This window comes from Prunus avium, chromosome 4 (assembly GCF_965620075.1).
Source record: "Prunus avium chromosome 4, drPruAviu1.hap1.1, whole genome shotgun sequence".
Lineage (NCBI taxonomy): Eukaryota > Viridiplantae > Streptophyta > Magnoliopsida > Rosales > Rosaceae > Prunus > Prunus avium.
In genome coordinates this window covers 29569589-29589046 of record NC_142287.1, presented here as the reverse complement: position 1 = coordinate 29589046, position 19458 = coordinate 29569589, and the positions used below count along the sequence as shown (strand labels likewise).

The following is a 19458-nucleotide window of genomic DNA, read 5'->3' as shown; positions in this document are numbered from 1 at the left end:
AGGAAGAATTATCCGACCGACCAGTTTCTTCTTTTTTTTAATTTTTATAAAATTAAAATAAAATTAATGCGAATAAGAGGAGGTAATATTTTAGTTCACTTACAATTTATTGGTGGGATGGGGTATGCCTTTGCTGCTCCGCTGGAGCTGTGACGTGATAAATAAATAAAAGAAAACAAAATTGTTTGGCATTTTTTTAATTATAAATTTTAGAGGGAAAGAGCAAAATTTTTTTTTTGGGTGTAATTTCTAATTTTGTATTCCCAATTTTGTCTATAAAAGGCCGCCCTTGTGCCTAACCATTCCTTGCAACGACCTTTTTATTCTCATCTCTCTCTCTCTCTCTCTCTTGTTCTGTCTCTCTTTCTATGTGTTTGTTGCTGTTAAGAAGCTGTTGATGGTTTTTCTTGCTTTGGCTTTTGTATGATATAGCTCATGCTCTTTGCACCTCTGTGTTGGATTAAAGAGAGAGAAATCAGATAACGTTCAAAAACACCAAGAATTGCAAATTAAGAAAATAAGAATTAGCAGCTCCTGCTCTGCTGCTCTGCCTTTCAAACACTGTTCCCGTGGCTGGTGGGTTGTGTTTATAAGTTTTAACCAACCAAAAAAATTGTCTTTTTCTTTCTCTTTTCTTCTTCTTTCCACAGCTAATGGCGGAGATTAAAATGCTTATTAGGGTGATGGGTTATGTTTCTCTTGTGTAGGAAACAGGGGAGGGGCTAAGTTGGCGTTTGTCAAAGAAGAAGAAGAAGAAGAAGAAGAAGAAGAAGCAGAGAAGAAATGAAGTACGTTTTGGTGACTGGTGGAGTTGTGAGTGGTCTTGGGAAAGGAGTGACTGCTAGTAGTATTGGCCTGCTTCTAAAGGCTTGTGGGCTTCGGGTCACTTCCATTAAGATTGGTATCTTTCTCCTCCTCTTCTGCTTCCTTTTGTTCTTCTTCTTCTGTTTTCATTTTAATTCTGTGTGATGTTGCTCATCTCTGTTGTTTTAACTTTTTGAGTCAACCCATTATGCTTTTTTTGTTGGAAAGCTCATCCACTTTTCTCTCTCTTTATCTTTTAATGGGGAAAAAAGATGTATCAGATTTTGCTTTTCCTGCTAAAGTTTTCTTTTTCTTCTTCTGAATTTCAGATAGTGTATCAGTGAGAACACAAATCTGAGTGACTGTAATTTTTTTTCTTCTATATAATGCCTGATATATATAAGTTTAAGCTGTTCTCTCTCTCTCTCACCCTCTTGACCTGATCACCATTTTTCTTTTTCTTATGTAATTCAGATCCTTACTTAAACACTGATGCTGGAACTATGTCCCCTGTTGAACATGGTGAAGTGTTTGTCTTAGATGATGGTGGTGAGGTACATCAACTTACTCTTCTGCCCTCTTCCTTCCTAGATGATTCTTTTACTTTTGAGGGACATTTCTGTAGGAAGCTTTTGTCATTATCCCTCTGGGAAATTTCTGTTGTCTTTTATAAGATCATATGCCTTTTCAATCTGTGCCACAACAATTTGAATTCCACCATATAAGTACAGAGTTAAAAAGAATTAAATGGTTGCAATTACCAATGAGAAATTTTGGACTCAAGTGTCAAAGTCTTAAAAAACGTGGAAGAATCACAGACTTTTTATTTTCTAATTTGGTTTTTTCTTTTTTTAAAATTTTCACAGGTGGACTTGGACCTTGGAAACTATGAGCGATTTCTAGATATCAAGCTGACCCGTGATAATAATATTACTACCGGAAAGATTTACCAGGCAAGTGGTAAATATATATATATATATATCACACACACACACACACATATATATATCCACTTTATTATATTTTTATATACCTAATACTGCAGATTCCAAAAATCTCTTTATCAAACGTTTGATTTTTTTTTTTCCTTGTGTTGTGTCACAGGATGTTATTGACAGAGAAAGAAGGGGAGATTATCTAGGAAAAACTGTCCAGGTTTTTGTCTACCTACTATGAGTCCTTTTTCTGGCTATATTTTATCCGGTCCCTTTCTTTTCTTATATATTTTTTTTTATCTGTAGGTTGTTCCTCACATCACAGATGCTATCCAAGAGTGGATTGAGCGTGTAGCACAAATACCAGTGGATGGGAAGTCAGGTCCAGCTGATGTTTGTGTCATAGAATTGGGTGGAACTATAGGTACATCTATATTTTCCACAACAATGTTCTTGATTTCTGGCAGCATCAGCTGTTTCAATGGCTATTTCCCATTACTGACAACTTCCTGGTTGTAGGTGATATTGAATCCATGCCTTTTATTGAGGCATTAGGACAATTCTCGTACCGTGTAGGTAAGCAAATTGAATACGAAACTCCATATGACAGAATTATATATGTTGGCATGGCACACATTCTTTCTGATCTGATCATTTAGTTACTTGACTCTTTTCTTTTCTTTTCCATCAATGTTTGTTTATTTCAGGTAGCGACAACTTTTGCTTGATTCATGTCAGCCTTGTGCCTGTTTTGAATGTTGTTGGTGAACAGGTTAGATTCTTATAATTGTCTGTTTACTAGCTTTTTTCTTATAGATAGATGATTTAACCTCTGTTTATATTTCTCAGTCATGAGAGAAAACTACTAAATTGCTCTAATGAATGTACTTAATTATGCTCATTATGTTCAGAAAACAAAACCAACCCAGCACAGTGTTCGTGGACTGAGGTGCCTGGGTTTGACACCACATTTGATAGCTTGTCGCAGCACAACGGTCTGTCTATCTGTCTCTCTCTCTCTCTCTCTCTATCTTTTTGCCGTGTTTGCTTTGTCATGTTGGCTGAAGATTCTAAATTTACAGGCACTAGAAGAGAACGTAAAGACGAAAGTCAGTCAGTTTTGCCATGTCCAGGTGTGTTTGATAAGTTCTAGTTCAAGCATCCTACTTGAAACGAATTTCTTTCTGCTTTGCAAAATGAATACTTTACTGAAGCTGCTAAATATTTTGTAGAAAGAGAACATCATCACTCTCTACGATGTTTCCAACATCTGGCACATTCCATTACTTTTAAGAGTGAGTAGTTCTCTACAACTTCTGAAATGCATCTTCTTAAGCTGAAGTTATCTTCATTCTCTAACTGTCACATGGAATTTTTGTCCTGCTTCTTCTCAAACAGGATCAGAAGGCTCATGAAGCAATCTTTAAAGTGCTGAACCTTCAGGGGTTTGTCTCATGAACTCTTCTCATTTTCTTTCCTGTAACTTTTGGGATGTAATCCATATGCACTGTGCATCAGTTGATCTCACTGTTTAGTTTTCTAACATTCATCTACACAAATGCGCCATAATGTGCAGATTAACAAGGGAACCTGAATTAGAGGAATGGACTTCTAGGGCTGAAATTTGTGACATGTTGCACGAGCCGGTAGGTCTTAGCTCCAAAGACATGCCCAATGACAGATTTTTTATTTCCTTTTGTTGCCAAAAAATTGAAATTCTAATGTCATTTGCATAACAGGTTCGCATTGCCATGGTCGGGAAGTATACGAGGCTTTCAGATGCCTACCTCTCTGTAATAAAGGTGCACCTAGCTACCACTTCTTCACTATGAATTGGTGTTTAAATCAGACGATAATCTAATTTCTAAAGATGGTTGCTTGCTGCATTTATAAATGCAGTACTTACAAATTACAATTCTTAAATCCTTGCCCAAGATTTGAGCTCAGAACTAGGATCTGTAAAGTAGATAACACGAAAAAAATTAGTTTTCTCCATGTTAGCCTTCTATTATGTTTTGATATGAGGTTATCTGGTAAAGATGATAGCTATGTTGAATTCTGATTCCTATAGTTTATGATTTCATCATCAAATTATTACATTTCTTAGTGCTTTATAAACCGGTCCAGTGCAGGGGAAAGTGACTGTGATATGTTTAGATATGACCTTGTGAACATATTAACCATACCAAATGTAAACAGCAAGATAAATTTCAGGAAGATACTTAGTGGGAGTAAATTTTGGAACAAAATTACTGTGTTAATTTTTTTTCCAGCTTCACTTTGTGGTTGTGGTAATACAAACATGGTACAATTCTATTATCAAGTTCTCATTATTTTGCTTTCATTCTTGTGATACTTAAATTTAAAGTCGGGGAGGACAAAGTATGCTGGGGTTGGATATATAATCTGTAGTAATTTCTGCAGGCTCTTGTGCATTCTTCTGTTGCTCGTGGCAAGAAACTTTTCGTGGATTGGGTTCCAGCTGGTGACCTTGAAGACGCAACTGCAAAAGAGGTTGTTATATACTGATATTCATTTTTTTTTGGAAGAGTTATATATTGATATTCAGTTCTAGCAATGTTTACATTTTACCTTATATCAAAACTTGACAAAAAAATGTATCATATTGCAGAATCCTGATGCTTATAAAGCTGCCTGGAAGTTGTTGAAGGTGTGTGTATTTAGGTTTAATAGACTTGAGTTGCAGTTGCTTTTTTGTTAGCCTTCTGATTGGCCTGTATCTTCAGGGTGCAGATGGTGTTCTCGTTCCCGGAGGGTTTGGGGACAGAGGAGTGCAAGGGAAAATTCTTGCAGCAAAATATGCCCGGGAAAAGAGAATTCCATTCCTTGGCATTTGTCTAGGAATGCAGATTGCTGTCATTGAGTTTGCACGATCTGTACTTGGTCTGAAAGATGCTAACAGCACAGAATTTGATCCTAACACTAAGAATCCCTGTGTTATATTTATGCCAGAGGTCTGCATCGTGTTTTCGAGTTTTATGTTTCATTGAATGGAACTCAATATCCTGCCTTTCCCATTTATCTAATCTCTGGACCTTGTAAAGCAGGGTTCAACAACACATATGGGAGCCACCATGCGCCTTGGATCCAGGAGAACATATTTTCAGTCTACAGAATGCAAATCAGCTAAACTGTGAGTACTAATTTGGAAAGAAATACGCACATTTGATCTGTACATATCACATTTTTCATAAGAACCAAAGCTTATGAGAAGATTTATTGATCTGCATAGATCAATCAGTAACTTGATACACATGAAAATCAGAGGGTACCAGCATGCTGAATGAGATGCCTGTGTTGGCTAATCTTTGAAATTTGAATTTTGTTAGATATGGAAACAAGCGCTTTATTGATGAGAGACATCGACACAGATATGAGGTAAGCGGCATCCCAATGAAAATGATTGTATTATAAGATACTATTTTGTCAGGAGGGCTAATTCTGTTGGATTCAGGTGAATCCTGAAATGGTAGCACGCCTTGAAAATGCTGGCCTCTCTTTCACTGGCAAGGATGAAACTGGCCAACGCATGGAGGTATAAATTTTCATTATTTGTCTGTGTAACTATAGAATCAATTGATTTGTTTACTGTGGTGATTTTGATCTAATACGTGTTCTACTGACGTTACAGATTGTTGAGCTGCGTAATCATCCATATTTCGTTGGTGTCCAGTTCCATCCTGAATTCAAATCAAGACCAGGAAAACCTTCTGCTTTATTTATAGGTACATGTCTCATACATCCTTAAAAGTTTCGCACTCACTTCATGTTCAATTATACTTTGTTACATGAACTGGAGGCTTGCTGTTTATTCATCTGAATATTCACTTATACTAAATCTGTGTTGTTAATTTTTGGTTGAAAATTGGGATTATTGTTACCTTTCCTTCATTTAGTCCATTATTACAATCAAGATAAATGTGCTTTTGAAAGCTTCAGACAAGACTCTGACTATTCATGACAGAACTCAGATTGAAAAGAAGCATGTTCAATATTGTTCGTTTAGAATTTAGACCAATCTGAAGGCTTCCTATATGACTTGATTAATAATAAGCCAAGCTCAGCTGTAATATTTCTATTAATGAAAAAGCCAGTCAAAGTAAGGTATTAAAATCTGAAGTTAGGCAAGCTTGATGGTAATCTTTGCTTCATTTACTAGAAATCTGTTGCCTATCTGAAGCTTGGACATAGAAGCACTTGATCTTAGCCTAAAATATCTTCCCTGAATTCAATCTATTGGGTATCTATGAGCTTAAATAATCATTGAAAAAGTTGAAAAGCTAAGATTAAGAAACAGAGCCGATACACGTCTGTTACAACCTGGTTGTGCTTCTGGTCAAGTCAATATCTAATAAATTTGGCTAGCCTGGCCCAAGTAACAGCTAAACTCACAAACCAGGCATATTTCCTTGGATTCTTGTGAGAAATATTTACTTGTCGCATGTTTGAGTACTGAATAAGGTTCTTCAGGTTGTGTACCTCATTGCTGCAGTTTGATAATTTGAATCTTACTTCATGGGATTTCTGTGAGAACCTAAATTCAAAATTTTTCTCTGCTGACTTGTAAATCAGATTACAGAAGCAACACAATAGCTTGTAAATCTTGAATTGTCAATTTGCAATGTCATGCAGGCCTTATAGAAGCAGCATGTGGGCAGTTGGATGTTTTCTTACAGGGCTCTGAGAGCAAAAGGAATATCCCAAATGGACCTGCCAATGATATGTCCCAGAGGCATATCCCATATGGAGCAAGCAATGATATGCCCCAAAGAAATATCCCAAATGGAGCAAGCAATCATATGTTCCAAGCAGCATGTGGGCAGTTGGAATCTTTCTTCCAGGGCTCTGAGACCAAAAGAAATGTCCCAAATGGAGCAGTCAAAGCATATCAAAATGGAGCTGCAACTAAGCTTGCTAATCGGCCACAAGACGGTGCATACAGCATTTTCAATGGCATGCACTTGTGAAGGCTGTTTTGGCCTCTACATAAAATATTTATAGGATTATCTTTCGTTGTGGTGTGGTTTAGGGGATTTTAATTACTTAATTAGCAGGGGGTTTTAGGTGATATAATATTATAGGATTGGTTTGTACAGTCATTTGGGACATGGTTAGATATCAGCCTTCCAAAGACACAAACTTTAGAATGGAGAGCTGCATCCTGAGTTTTTAAAAACAGGTCAGCTTGTCAAAAGTCTTGTACTGCACTTAGAATATGCAGGGGATTTGCCCCTTCTTCCCCAGCACCCTATGCTTTTGTTTTGTCTTGATTTTAATGCAGTAATAAATCTTCATATGCATGGACTCTTGGCTTGAACATCACCTAGCGACCTGCATGCAACACTATAAACTCGTCCAAGAAGAAGTGAAGTTGGAGTTTAGCATAATCCTAACAAATTTAGACAGCAAAACCTCTTCACAACTTTAAACATCTTAAAATACTTTCTCAAACAATGAGAAAGAAAACAAAACTCATGCTCCTCCTAACTCAAACAAGTTGAGTGCAGTTATTTGAATTACAATAAGGTCGGGTTCACCAAATTTATTCATTTGTTCACCAAATAACATGTGTGTATACACATAAGTTCTGACTTTCGTGCTTTAAAGAATGAGAAGGTTGAGAAAATCTCATTTCTACTCACTTGTCTTCATATTTGATCACGTTTATTCACTTGTCTTCATTATATATCTAAGTATAATCAATTTTTTCAATACATGAAATCAAAATTAAAAGCATAATTCAGATTTTGATCAAATCAATAGGTCCGCTCTTTCGGATTTTTAACTAATCATAACACGAAAGTTTCTTTTTCCTTTCACTAAAATTAATAGCTCCTCAAAGCTTTGTTAGCCGACTCACTAATCTGATATCGGGAAAAAGAAAAAGACAATCTCTGTTGTTGGTGGCCCGCCTTTAAAGATACAATACAAACAGATAAGAGTGAAGTGAAGTTGGGCATGGAAGACTAGAAATACCAATGGCTCTGCTAACAAATAGCCTGCTAGTGTTACCCCAGCAACTCGGTCCGAGTCGAACTCAGTCGCCTGCTACTATTCATTTCAACCATTCACAGCGCTGTCACCATTTCTGCAGAGCAACATCCTCTGTTTCGTTCTGGTTCTGTAATGGGAAACGAAAAGTCAAGAGTCTCAAGACCAAGGCCTCCAAGGCAGATAAGCAAGAAGTGAAATTGGAAGAGAAAAAGGAGGAAGAAGAAGAAGAATTTCAAGTACTGACGGCCATGAAGAGCGGTTACAATGACATAGTAATCGTGGACACTCCCACATCAAGAATGCTGCTCCTCGACTCTTCTCGTATGTTAATCTTTTTCTTTTGTGTTCGTTCATTGTTACCCATCATTTTATTCTTCGTTTAAATGCTATTTATGTTTTGGGTTCATGCAGAAAATGTGCATAGCATTGTTTACAAGCACCAGAAATGGACTGCTTCCTACTGGGTATGTGCATTTCAATATTTCAACGTGTTTATTCTAAGTGCTCCTAGAAATTCTGTGGTTTCATACATTTGATAAGACTTTGCATGTGTCATAGTGCTATTGAATTTGAACCTAAAATGTAAGAAAGTCATTGTATTGGTTGCTGCATTGTGCAGGATGAGTTTGCTAGCTTGCCTGCTATTGTTCCAGAAGGTCCTATTGCCATCCTTGGCTTGGTAATTCATTTCATTTTGGACTCGTGGTAAAATACCTTTTGTACCATAAAAATTTGTGATTTCCTGACTAAAAGTATCGTTCAAGCCAGGGTGGTGGAACAGCTGCTCATCTGATGCTCGACTTGTGGCCGTCTTTGCAGCTTGAAGGTTGGGAGATTGATCAAATTGTGAGTGTCCTATGGTCAAATGGGTTAATCCTCTTGCATATTTGCAATGTGCCACTTCTTGTAACCCTTTACTTCTGTTAATTGAAAAGCTTTGGACTTGAGTTCTTTAAATAATTCAAAGAACTGCATTTGATGATTTGCATCTTCCTCTTTGCTTCACAAGTTAATGACTTACCTCACCTTTAACTTCTGAAAATCTGAATGTAATATACGACTAGGTACTAAGTTTAGACAATCTTTATAATTAGATTACTTGAATTATGCACATATAATTATAGCTTATTCGGTACGTTGAATTAGTATCAAGTGGTAGCTTAAAGAACACATTGGGACTATTGACCAAAGTACTCAAAATCGCAATGCTAATATTGATCTTTTGAGCCCCATATAATACATGATAACTCCCAAGGCATGTCATTGCTTTATTGCAGTGTGAAGTGTTATCTACCAAGACAACTCAACCACTAAGCATTTCTATGTGCTTTATCCTATTTCAGTTCTTATGTAATTTGGACTGTGGCTGCAACTTTAGTGCGGCAATGCCAAGAAAGGCTCTAACATTATCTTATAAAGCATTCTTAGTGCAATTTATAGGTCATGGGAATCTACAAAACATTACCAATGGAATCAACGTCATGTTGAAGGTGTTGGCCTGCTAGGTCAGTGATTTTCCCCCTTGTCTTGGAGAGAAAATGTAAGGCAGCTGAAGGGTCACCTCTGTTTCTTTAACTTGTTTTGGAAGATTATGTATTCAAGCAGTCATCAATATCTAAGGTCTTAACCCCACCAGCACCTTATAATCTTTAATACATTCTTTCTGGAATAAATACAATCAATTGAAACTTATGCTGAAGTTTATTTAGCCACAAGAAAAATTGTATTTGAAACTTTATAAGTTATGGACAGAAGCCTTATCTCAAACAGCCAAAGTATCATATGCTGAGTTTTATTTAGCCACAAGAATTGTATTTGAAACTTTATAAGTTATGGACAGAAGTCCTGTCTCAAACAGCCAAGAAGTAGGACAAATTGCTCAAAATAAAAAGAAGTCAGCCACACAAGGTCAACAGCATTTGAATTAGCAGTGTAAAAGTCGCTGACCAGAAAATATCACTTAAGAAGAAAAAAAAGGTCTACAGTCCATTTCTTGAAATGTTTAACTTGAGAAGGTGTGCTGTCTCATCTGTTTAGCTCTTAAGACTAGAGTCACTAAGCAGCACTGTTTACTGAATCTGTACTTGGAGGTGTGATTAGCAAGATTAAAATAATATACAAGGTGTAATAAATGTTTCAGAGGATATTAGAGGGTTCCAATTTTCAGTAATGTCATTTGTTTTATCTTAGTTAAATCTTTTTTGCATTAGTTATGATCTGTTTCCTTATTGAATATTTTAAATATTTTTAGTTGATTGATAAAGCAAGAGAGTATTTTGGGCTGTCTGATCTTGAGAAGCCTACTCAAGCTGGTGGCATACTCAACGTTCACATTGGTGATGCCCTTTCTCCTTCAGTTAATATTTCTGGAGGGTATGCTGGTGAGTTCCTTGTCTACATGTCTTTGTATTACCTGGCCCACCTTTGGAATGCGTGGATGGTCAAATTCAAGGATTTGTTTTTGTAATTTTCGTGCTCTTGTGTATACTTCCTGAATACATTGGTTATGCCTATTTTCACAATTTCTTGCAGTTCTCTCCCTGCTGTATTGCTAACTTGTTCTTGTAGTAAATATCAGGCATTGTTGTTGACTTGTTTTCTGATGGAAAAGTTTTGCCACAGTTGCAAGAGGTATGAAGAATACTATCTTCCATGAATAGTTGGTGCCTTACCTTTTCATATTGTTTCATGGTATTCGAGGTTTGAACTATTTCTTCAATTGTTTACTTCTATTTATCTTCTCCAATAAATACACCATCTCATGTGATCATCTTGTCTTCAAGCCACATTTTACACAGTGATATCTGAAAACATATAGAGTATAGTATCCATTTGAACAGTCTCATTCTGAGTCTGGTCAGAAAGCTAGAAGAAAATTTGAAAGAGTGTGGTGAAAAAAAAAATGCCATGAGAAGTTATGCAGAGAATGCAGTTGTTAAACCAAGGTATAATGGGAGGACCGAGGAAAAGAGGGTAGAGAAACACCTATGAATTTAGACCCAAAAGAGCACCTCCTACTCATCTTGAATGTGCACAAGAAATCCTTGAGTGCCATTCAGAATACTGCTTTGGCTTGGTCCGAGAAAACACTCCCTGTGAGCATGAATGTGAAGTTGGAAAAGGAAGTCAGAAAGCACCCATAAGTCACTTCTGACAAAAGTTCAAGGGAAGTGATGTTAATTTTTTTATAGCTAAAGTAAGGGAAGTAGCAATTAAATAAAGCTCAATTTTTTAGTTTCTTCCTAGCAACTATCCTCCAGGGCAAGACCTTGTTTCAAATTTCCCTTCCCTCTTATTTTTGGATCCTCTTCCTGTGATCTGCAGTCAGCCAATTTCACCTACCCCTGTTGTCCTTTCAATGAAGGATTAAAATTATGCTACAGATTCTAAAAGCTAAAAAGTTAAGAGCTGAGTCATAAAGCATCTAAAGTTTAAAGTCCATTAAATTGCATCTATAATCAAAATCAATCGTCTCAAGCAGTTAAGTAATGCAGAAGTCTGACTTAAGGGTTTAATACAGCTAAAAAAGATTGAAACCAGCAAGATTCCAGTTAATTATGTATTTAAATATGTATGTCCAAGTTACATGTTAAGTCAGGCCTAGTAAGTAATAATCGGGAACTTATAATTTGTACAACCTAGTAAGTTTTAGAGGTCTATGTACACCTCCATGAGGTAGCTAGTTGTATCTTAGCTATTATTCCCATATCTGTCCCTTTCTTTTTTTAATTTATCCAGAACCAGAATGCTGTGCTGTATCCAATTTCCTGTGTCTTGATACTTTCCTTGTCCTCCATTATGACCGCATCACACGTTATCACGCGTTTAAAATAAATTTCGTATATGATTTTTTATGTAGGTTACAACTTGGTTGGAATTAAAGGATTGGCTGATGCCCAATGGCCGTCTAATGGTGAACTGTGGCGGCGTAGATGGAGCATCTGATGTCAGAGATGGAACAGCTCATCCAAAAAATATCTCCAGTGACGACAGTTGGCTACAAAATTCTACTATCAAGGCATTATCTAAAGCATTCCCTGGACAAGTAGGCCTTGTTTGCTTGCTTGATACTCTTGTGGTTATGAGATTTCCAGCTTGCAACATCTAATTAATTTTTAAAATTAGCCTAATTTACAATTTTTTATCAGATTTACAAACTGAAAGTATGAATATCAGATTCTAATTATATGCGATAGCCTTTGAGAAAGATGAGCTATATTTCTAGCTTATTGAGCAACATTGCAGTCTTCAAACATTATGTGTCTGTGAAATATGAATGGCTCCTTTCCTACTTGTTAGTCCTAAATCACCCATCTTTCAGAGTTTTAACTGTTATTTGTGATTATGGCTGGAACTCTTGACTTGTCCTCTCCGTACATGCGTGTGTGCATAAGCACAAAGCACAATGAACTTGTTAGTGTGTTGTGTTGATATAAACCATTGGGGTTGTTTATTTTTTCAGCCTAACTTTTGGGATCAAATTTCTTTTTTTAGTCCACGGTTACTTAGCATAGTACTAAAGCTTTGATTGTCTGTCTGATTCTGTGTTTGAATCCTCTTGCGGTCGGCCATTTCTGATTGTGTGTGGTTTAAGTTTTTAGGAACATTGATTACTTAACAGATTAACATTCACACAACACAACACAATGAAAATATCAGCAAATTAGTCCCCTCATCACATCTGCAATATGTTTAGAGTTTTGGGACATTATCACTTTTGCCTTACACAGCATTCTGCAGTAAATGTTAGGATTATCTTGGCTTTAATCAGTTAAACATTAATTTGAGCTTCATGAATTTCCTGTCGTACATGGATCTCATTGTCTTCATGCATGCTCCTAGTCATATTTTTGTTTCATTTAATAGGTCAATGGTTCTTAGACTGAAGAAAGCTCGCAATTTGGTATTTCACAGGTAAGCTGGAAGAAAATGCCACAAACTTTTGGTGAAAATTATCTTGCACTGACGGGACCTTTGCCAGAATTGACTTCATGGTCTGCTGCAGTAACAGGTCCCTTGACCGCCAGTGTGAATCTATGGAGACCATGCGAACCTTGTTGTTGATGGACTCGAATTATTTTCTCATAAATTTGACCAGGGAGCTCTTTGTTGTGAATTTGATACATTAAACACCCGATGGTCATGTTCTTGGAGATCAATATTACAGAAGATCACCACAAAACGCGACGGTGATCACAAAGAATGCAATCTGTATCATAGACTTGCAATCTGTTTGATTGTAATGACTTTGCTCATTTGAAGCTTGCTCTACTATATATCAGGGTCATTGCTGCATGTATCCCAAATATATATGATGAGAACAAGTGTATCTCCTTTTTAAGTTTGCTTGCACAAAAATACATAGCATTCTCGCAAGTTTGCAAGATATATGATGGGAACGAAACCCAAGATACATTGGATTGATAGTCAAAAGAAAAATAATGATTGCCTCCTCTCCACTTACTAGTAAATCATGTCCTTTGCCAATTTTGCGTGCGCACATAGTTTGACAGCTTCTAGTTGAAGTTGCAACTTTGGAGTACAGCTCTTTGTTTGACATTCCGGATATGTTAAGCATATGACGTATGATGTATGTATAATACTAGTGTATTGTAATGGAGTGGTTGATTGAAGTTGAGAGTAGAGTATGTCATAATTTCGTCAATTTTGACCCTGTAGTTTCGTATTTGTAGTAATTCAAGGACAAGTTAATATTCCTATCAATTTCCTTGACAGTGCAAGGGGCAATTTCATCAATCCAAAATCCTTGAGTATAAAAGCTCGTTTGAAACTCCCTTAATTTCATATTAGGGCTTGAAATTGGTCATATGGGTTTAGGGTTCTTCAAAAATTGGGATTAGTGGTTGAATTTCAAGTCCTAATATGAAATGGGGAGAACTTCAGACAAGCTTTTATGCTCAAGGGTTTTGGGTTGAAGAAATTGCCCCTCGCATCGTTAAAGAAATTGACAAGAATACTAACATGTCCTTGAATTGCTACAAATCCGACACTACAATGGCAAAATTGATAGAATTGAAAATACATGGTAAAAGTAGTTGAAGTGCCAAACTACAGGAACCAAAAGTAACTTTTGGCTTAATTAAATACAACCGAGTAATACTAGAGAGACTTTAACTCTTGAACAACAACTCATGTGTCAATGTTTCATTTATTTTCATTATGAACGCACTTTATTTATTCATATAGTAAATAAGAAATTGTCACATCAATTAGTATCCAAATATAAGAGAGTGGAGGGATGAATGGGTGTCCAAAAGTCAGAGAGTGAAGAGCGGAGGGTTTGATTTAGTGGTTTAATCGGGATGATACAAAACGCGTGAAAAAGCATTATCTCCGTATATTTGCATTGCATGCATCTTTGATGATGAGCATGGAAATTGAATAAATGGAAGCCGATCAGAGCCAGAGGAGTGAATTAATGATTGTTGGAGGAAGCACTAAGCATTATGGAAGTGATCGAGGGTTTAGTATTTTAGGGTTACACAAGATGCGAGGAGAATAGAAGCTCCCATACTCCATTGGATTCCATATTCTATTTATATTTTTGATGAATTTAATGCATGATATGAATGCTATGAACTATCAAGTATTATTAGTAGCAACAGTGTTCGTAAAGGCAACGGCACCAGCTGTACATGTTGTTGCATGTAACCCAAACAATTATTTATACATAATATTCATCTTCATTAATAAATTAAAAATTAAAAAACTAGTATTTCATTAGGGCATTTCTAATAGACAAAATATTAGGTTCCTTATATTGAAAGAGTTATTTCTCCTTATAAACAAATAACAATCTGACATATATGTATAAATTTTTCTCTTTCGTAATTTTAATTAATTATTTTTGCATATATCGTGATTAGTCATAACGAAAAAATAACTCCTTATATGTAAGGAGTCAAACAATGTCCTATAAAGAGCCGAGCAATGTCCTTTGTAATATGATGATGGAAGAAAGATGAAGATGTTTGACCATAATTTTGGTGCGTGTTTGACCAGGAATATGTGTATAAGAATGATAAAAATATGTTATGCATAAGAAGATGAGATTGCGTGGGAATCCCTTTTGGTGTGGATTGAAACAAACAATCCGGAGTTTGCATTGGGATTAAATTAAGGTAATCGAGGCCTTGAATTGTGTAGTCCATGTTGGATCAGCACGTGTAAATGCCACGGACTTTCAGGATTCTGCCTACTCTTCTCACCATCCATATATTCCCTCCCTCCTCATCTATTTTCCTTATCTTTTCTTCTGGAACTTACCCTCTTCAGTTAATCCCACAAGGCCAAGATCCAGGTCCATTGGGGAGCTTTTTCAGTTTTTCCCTGATTATAATTTAAGTTGTTAAAAGCAGTTATCTTTGAACTCGATATTCTGTGTTCGAATTTAAGCGTTCCCTCTCGAGATTTCCCCAATATCAAAGCGAAATGCTTCATTTCCGTTAGTATTGATTTGAAATTGAAAGAAAGAAGGGATGACATACCCAATTCTAATTAGTGCTTCTAATCCCAAATAAGTCAAAAACTAAACCAAATAAACCATAATTAAGTTACCCATCTAACATATAATATTGTTATTCTTGTCAACATCTCTTTTATATCAAGCAGTATAAAGAAATAGCAAATGGGAGCAAATTTGGAGATGTGGTACCATTATCATGATCAGGTCACAAGTGGACCACCAAAGATATGGCTAAGCCTTTGGCTTTGGTTGCAATCCAATTGAAATGGTAGGGCACACCATATATATATATATATAGAGCATTTTCATTGAAGGGTATCTTAAATAAGCTTATTTGAGGAACATTCTTGTAAGTCCCTCAAACCGCATTATATATATATTATATGAATTTGGGTAGTTTTTATAGGGTTTCTTTTACCGATCAACATATACATATATACATATTATTTTAAGGGTTTGCCTCATGCCTAGGATCCGGATCATGATATATGCATCAAAATTCTCGTTCATGGTCATCGATTGCAGCACAGCACCCCAATATTTACCCCAAAACAATGCCAGTAGGGGTAAATAAGTAATTTAGCACCATATGAACAACTAAATTAGGTTAGGACCTCTCATGTTTCTCACTTGCACTGAATTTGATGCAAATTTTGTCACTTGATGAACGCAATTCAGGGCACTCACTCAGTCCATGATCAACGTATACACCCCTTTTGATACACCCCTTTTGAGTTTGACCGCAGCTTTAAACAAAATTTCTACCTTGAGTAAATTAATTTAATCATGCAGCATGAAAAAAACAAGTATAGTGCAACCTAGCTATATTATATTTTTTGCATGAACAATATTGGACCAGAAGAAGGCCCACAGGGCTTAAAAAGAGGCAGATATGAACCCGGTTTGGAATATAAAGGAATGAAAGAAATAATTCCCAAATTCCTCGTTGACTATGACCACCACTGTGAGCATGCGTAATTGAAGACTGACAGATGAATTTGGATACAAAAAGACGAAAAACACAATTAAAAAAATAAAAATAAAAAAGTGGGAAGAAAATGTAACTGTATTAAAAATTAAATGGGAAATTTGACAGTTTTGCTGAATTTCTTCATCTTAATGAGGCGATATTAAGGATTAGGGTCTCCCATTCAACGGACATTTACCAAAGCTCCTTCACATCATTCATACCCTTCCCATGAGAAAACAAGATACCGCCCCCTTCATATGAATATATAATATATATATATTTCATGAATATTTACCGAATTAATTAATTCATATATACATTATTTTCTACCTTCATTTTCTTTGTTTGCTATTTTTTTACTGATTGTTTCTTTATTTCTGCGCCCATCTTCTACTGTCAGACCTTAAGCTTTAAACTCATCCATTCTCTCTCTCTCTCTTTCCTTCTTCTTCTTTATCTCTCTGTCTCTATCTCTCTTTAAACCTACGACATCGTGCCCTTGAAGCGAAGGAACTATCAGTGCTTTCTCTCTCTCGGTTGTCTGCCTTCTTTCCTGTGAGGCCGGTTGTCTTCTTTTCTTTGTCTCAGAGGGAAAGTGGAAGCTCTTTCTACCTACTGCAAAAAGGTCTACTGCTTTTTCTTTTTTTGTTCTTTATCATTCATGCGTATCTTGATTTGAACTTTATATGTTATGTTTCTCTTCTTCTTCTTTCTTGTTTTCCCTTTTTTTCCTACTTAATATTACTAGCTAATATTACGTTATTGGAGTTCATCTCCAATTATAAGCAAATATTACTGAAAAAAAAATGTATTTACTTGGAGTTCATCTCTTAGATATAGTACAGAGAGAGAGATGGTGTTTTGAGGTCCACCAAAGGCAACCTTTCTCCTTCCACATAAACATGCACATACGATAACGGTACCCGGGATCGATCTTTCTTACCAAAAAGTTGGGATTTCTAGGTTACAACATGTTCCTGTGCTCACAACTTACTAGCAAACGTCTCAAATTAGTATAAGGGTTAATTATAAGGGTTTCCAGGGATCTTTCCAGTTTCTATAAACTGACAAGAAAAAACCAAAAAATGTTATTTCATGGATGGTTTAGCTTGAACTTTGAAGTTTAGCTAGTTTATTAGTTACTTTTGCATTCAACCTTCAACTCTGCCTTTACATGCCTGTTAATGATATATAATGAGTGCAATTAGCTCCTTTGTATTTCATATATATCATACTTGTGTTCTAAAAATAATATCTTGCCCTTCTTTTTCAGGTTGTAGTTTAAATCTGCAAATACATAAAGGAGAAGGAGGAGGATGATGGCTGCAGGAAATGGACAACTGACTGTCCCTCCAGGGTTCCGATTCCATCCTACGGATGAAGAGCTTCTCTACTATTACCTCAGGAAGAAGGTCTCTTATGAAGCCATCGACCTTGATGTTATTAGGGAGGTGGATCTCAACAAACTGGAGCCCTGGGACCTCAAAGGTTAGATTTCTCTTTTTTGGTTTCCATAATTATAATACATACACACAACACGCGTGCGCACGCGCACACATATAATCTTAAAATGATAATAACTGTGAATGTTGTGCATGCAGAGAAATGCAGAATAGGGTCAGGGCCTCAGAATGAGTGGTACTTCTTCAGCCACAAGGATAAGAAATACCCAACAGGAACTCGAACGAACCGGGCAACCACAGCTGGGTTTTGGAAGGCAACTGGGAGAGACAAAGCCATCCATCTCGCCAATTCCAAGAGGATTGGCATGAGGAAAACCTTAGTCTTTTACACTGGCCGCGCTCCTCATGGCCAAAAGACGGACTGGATCATGCATGAGTATCGCCTCGAAGATGACAACATTAGTGCTGATCAAGTTCAGGTAAAATTAAGTATAATCGATGTTACAAAACCCACATTTTTAATTAGTGAACCACAAATATATATATGTATGTCAATTACCAACCCGTCATAATAATTGATGTAACAAGGCAATCTTACTTGTCATATGTCACATGGGAGTTGTTATGTAAGTGGTCGAAATATGTGGTCATATAATATTTGAAATAACTAATAGGTTGTTGGTCTTTTGGTTCAGCAGGAAGATGGATGGGTGGTTTGTAGGGTTTTCAAAAAGAAGAATCACAACAGAGGCTATCAACCAGAATTTGCTCATCATCAAGATCAAGAACACGATCACTTCGCTAACATGAAGGCAAGTGGTTCCCATGCCCCAGTACTACTAGATCACCATGAGCCAAAACAAAATCATCATCATCAGGAAGCACTGTATGATTACACTAGTAGTTTTGATCATGCTGGGTCCATGCACCTCCCGCAGTTGTTCAGTCAAGAGTCAGCTGTTGCTTCATCCTTCGTGTCGCCTAATACTATCAATTTGAACACCATGGACATTGAGTGTTCTCAAAACCTTTTGCGGCTAACATCTACTGCAGCAGCAGCAGCAGCTGCTGCAGCTGGTTGTGGCCAACTCATGCAACAGCAGGAGAGATCCTTCATCAACGGTGGTGATTGGTCATTCTTGGACAAGCTCCTTGCATCTCACCAGAGCCTCGATCATCACCACTCATCACATACCAAATGCAACAACCCTTCTTCATCAGCTCAGCAGCAGCTTAATAATTCTCATGAACATGTCGGTACTTCATCAACAACACAGCAGAGATTCCCATTTCAATACCTTGGCTGTGGAACTGACCTTTTAAAGTTTTCCAAGTAGCTAGCTCTAGGGTTCTGCAAGCCTGCAAAGTCTCTTTGGTGGATCGATATTCACTTCATCGATCCATCCTAATTAAGCTGTCCACGCTCCACTCTTAATTTATTTGGGTAGTTTTTCTTAGATATTTGGTTCAAATTCTAGCCTTTTCTATTTAATTTATAAGTTTTATTTCTTTTGAGTATCAAAATGTATATATAAATAAGTTTTATTTCTTTTGGTGTTTTGCTTAGATATTTGATATATTCTTCTTTAAGTTATTCTCACACTATAGCTTAAATTATTTTCCATTTGAAAAAGTTATGCAATATTGGTCCATTTCTTGTCAGTTTCGGCCATAGGTTGCAGGTTAAAGGTAGAACCATGTAAGTATTTTGCGAGTGTGTGTATGCACTAAATTATATATACGTACTGAGAGAAGGCTTCTATTTTTTTTGGTGCTAAGGAGGGCTAAAGCCCAAACAAAGAAACAACAATTATAAAGGAATTAAACGAGGACTAGCCACATTGC

At 36.5% G+C, this 19458-nt stretch overlaps 3 protein-coding genes across 6 annotated transcripts; all 3 read left to right on the top strand.

Moving 5' to 3' along the window:
- Positions 1–305: 305 nt before the first annotated feature.
- Positions 306–7060, top strand: LOC110754834 (uncharacterized). 2 transcript variants are annotated; one of them, XM_021955947.2, is made up of 22 exons: positions 306–576; positions 715–901; positions 1279–1358; positions 1671–1757; positions 1909–1959; positions 2046–2163; positions 2259–2315; positions 2447–2511; positions 2651–2734; positions 2822–2872; positions 2972–3034; positions 3138–3184; positions 3316–3385; positions 3479–3541; positions 4164–4253; positions 4372–4410; positions 4487–4714; positions 4808–4893; positions 5090–5138; positions 5215–5295; positions 5392–5485; positions 6393–7060. In XM_021955947.2, exons 2-22 carry the CDS (start codon positions 784–786, stop codon positions 6725–6727), a joined length of 1956 nt encoding a protein of 651 aa, XP_021811639.1. In that variant the 5' UTR covers positions 306–576; positions 715–783; the 3' UTR covers positions 6728–7060. The 2 variants fall into 2 exon arrangements, with proteins under 2 accessions (XP_021811639.1, XP_021811638.1); XM_021955946.2 differs by having other exon boundaries at positions 708–901.
- Positions 7061–7576: 516 nt separating this feature from the next.
- LOC110754833 (uncharacterized) lies at positions 7577–13209 on the top strand. The gene is made up of 8 exons (XM_021955945.2): positions 7577–8075; positions 8166–8218; positions 8374–8433; positions 8523–8600; positions 10006–10135; positions 10333–10385; positions 11614–11799; positions 12669–13209. Exons 1-8 carry the CDS (start codon positions 7739–7741, stop codon positions 12816–12818), a joined length of 1047 nt encoding a protein of 348 aa, XP_021811637.1. The 5' UTR covers positions 7577–7738; the 3' UTR covers positions 12819–13209.
- A 3464-nt stretch (positions 13210–16673) lies between these two features.
- On the top strand, positions 16674–19161 carry SMB (NAC (No Apical Meristem) domain transcriptional regulator superfamily protein). 3 transcript variants are annotated; one of them, XM_088252724.1, is made up of 4 exons: positions 16674–16835; positions 17484–17698; positions 17812–18092; positions 18312–19161. In XM_088252724.1, exons 2-4 carry the CDS (start codon positions 17527–17529, stop codon positions 18948–18950), a joined length of 1092 nt encoding a protein of 363 aa, XP_088108850.1. In that variant the 5' UTR covers positions 16674–16835; positions 17484–17526; the 3' UTR covers positions 18951–19161. The 3 variants fall into 3 exon arrangements, with proteins under 3 accessions (XP_088108850.1, XP_021811648.2, XP_021811647.2); XM_021955956.2 differs by having other exon boundaries at positions 18309–19161; XM_021955955.2 differs by lacking the exon at positions 16674–16835 and having other exon boundaries at positions 16976–17698; positions 18309–19161.
- Positions 19162–19458: the final 297 nt, after the last annotated feature.

Bases quoted from the DNA above. Each gene is read 5' to 3' on its own strand.
- LOC110754834 (XM_021955947.2), top strand. From the start codon at position 784: ATGAAGTACGTTTTGGTGACTGGTGGAGTTGTGAGTGGTCTTGGGAAA. The intron at 1,758-1,908 runs GCAAGTGGTAAA...GTTGTGTCACAG, and splicing joins CTACCGGAAAGATTTACCAG to GATGTTATTGACAGAGAAAG. The intron at 2,512-2,650 runs GTTAGATTCTTA...CATTATGTTCAG, and splicing joins TGAATGTTGTTGGTGAACAG to AAAACAAAACCAACCCAGCA.
- LOC110754833 (XM_021955945.2), top strand. From the start codon at position 7,739: ATGGCTCTGCTAACAAATAGCCTGCTAGTGTTACCCCAGCAACTCGGT. The intron at 8,219-8,373 runs GTATGTGCATTT...TGCATTGTGCAG, and splicing joins AATGGACTGCTTCCTACTGG to GATGAGTTTGCTAGCTTGCC. The intron at 10,386-11,613 runs GTATGAAGAATA...TTTTTTATGTAG, and splicing joins TTTTGCCACAGTTGCAAGAG to GTTACAACTTGGTTGGAATT.
- SMB (XM_021955956.2), top strand. From the start codon at position 17,527: ATGATGGCTGCAGGAAATGGACAACTGACTGTCCCTCCAGGGTTCCGA. The intron at 17,699-17,811 runs GTTAGATTTCTC...TTGTGCATGCAG, and splicing joins GGAGCCCTGGGACCTCAAAG to AGAAATGCAGAATAGGGTCA. The intron at 18,093-18,308 runs GTAAAATTAAGT...CTTTTGGTTCAG, and splicing joins TTAGTGCTGATCAAGTTCAG to CAGGAAGATGGATGGGTGGT.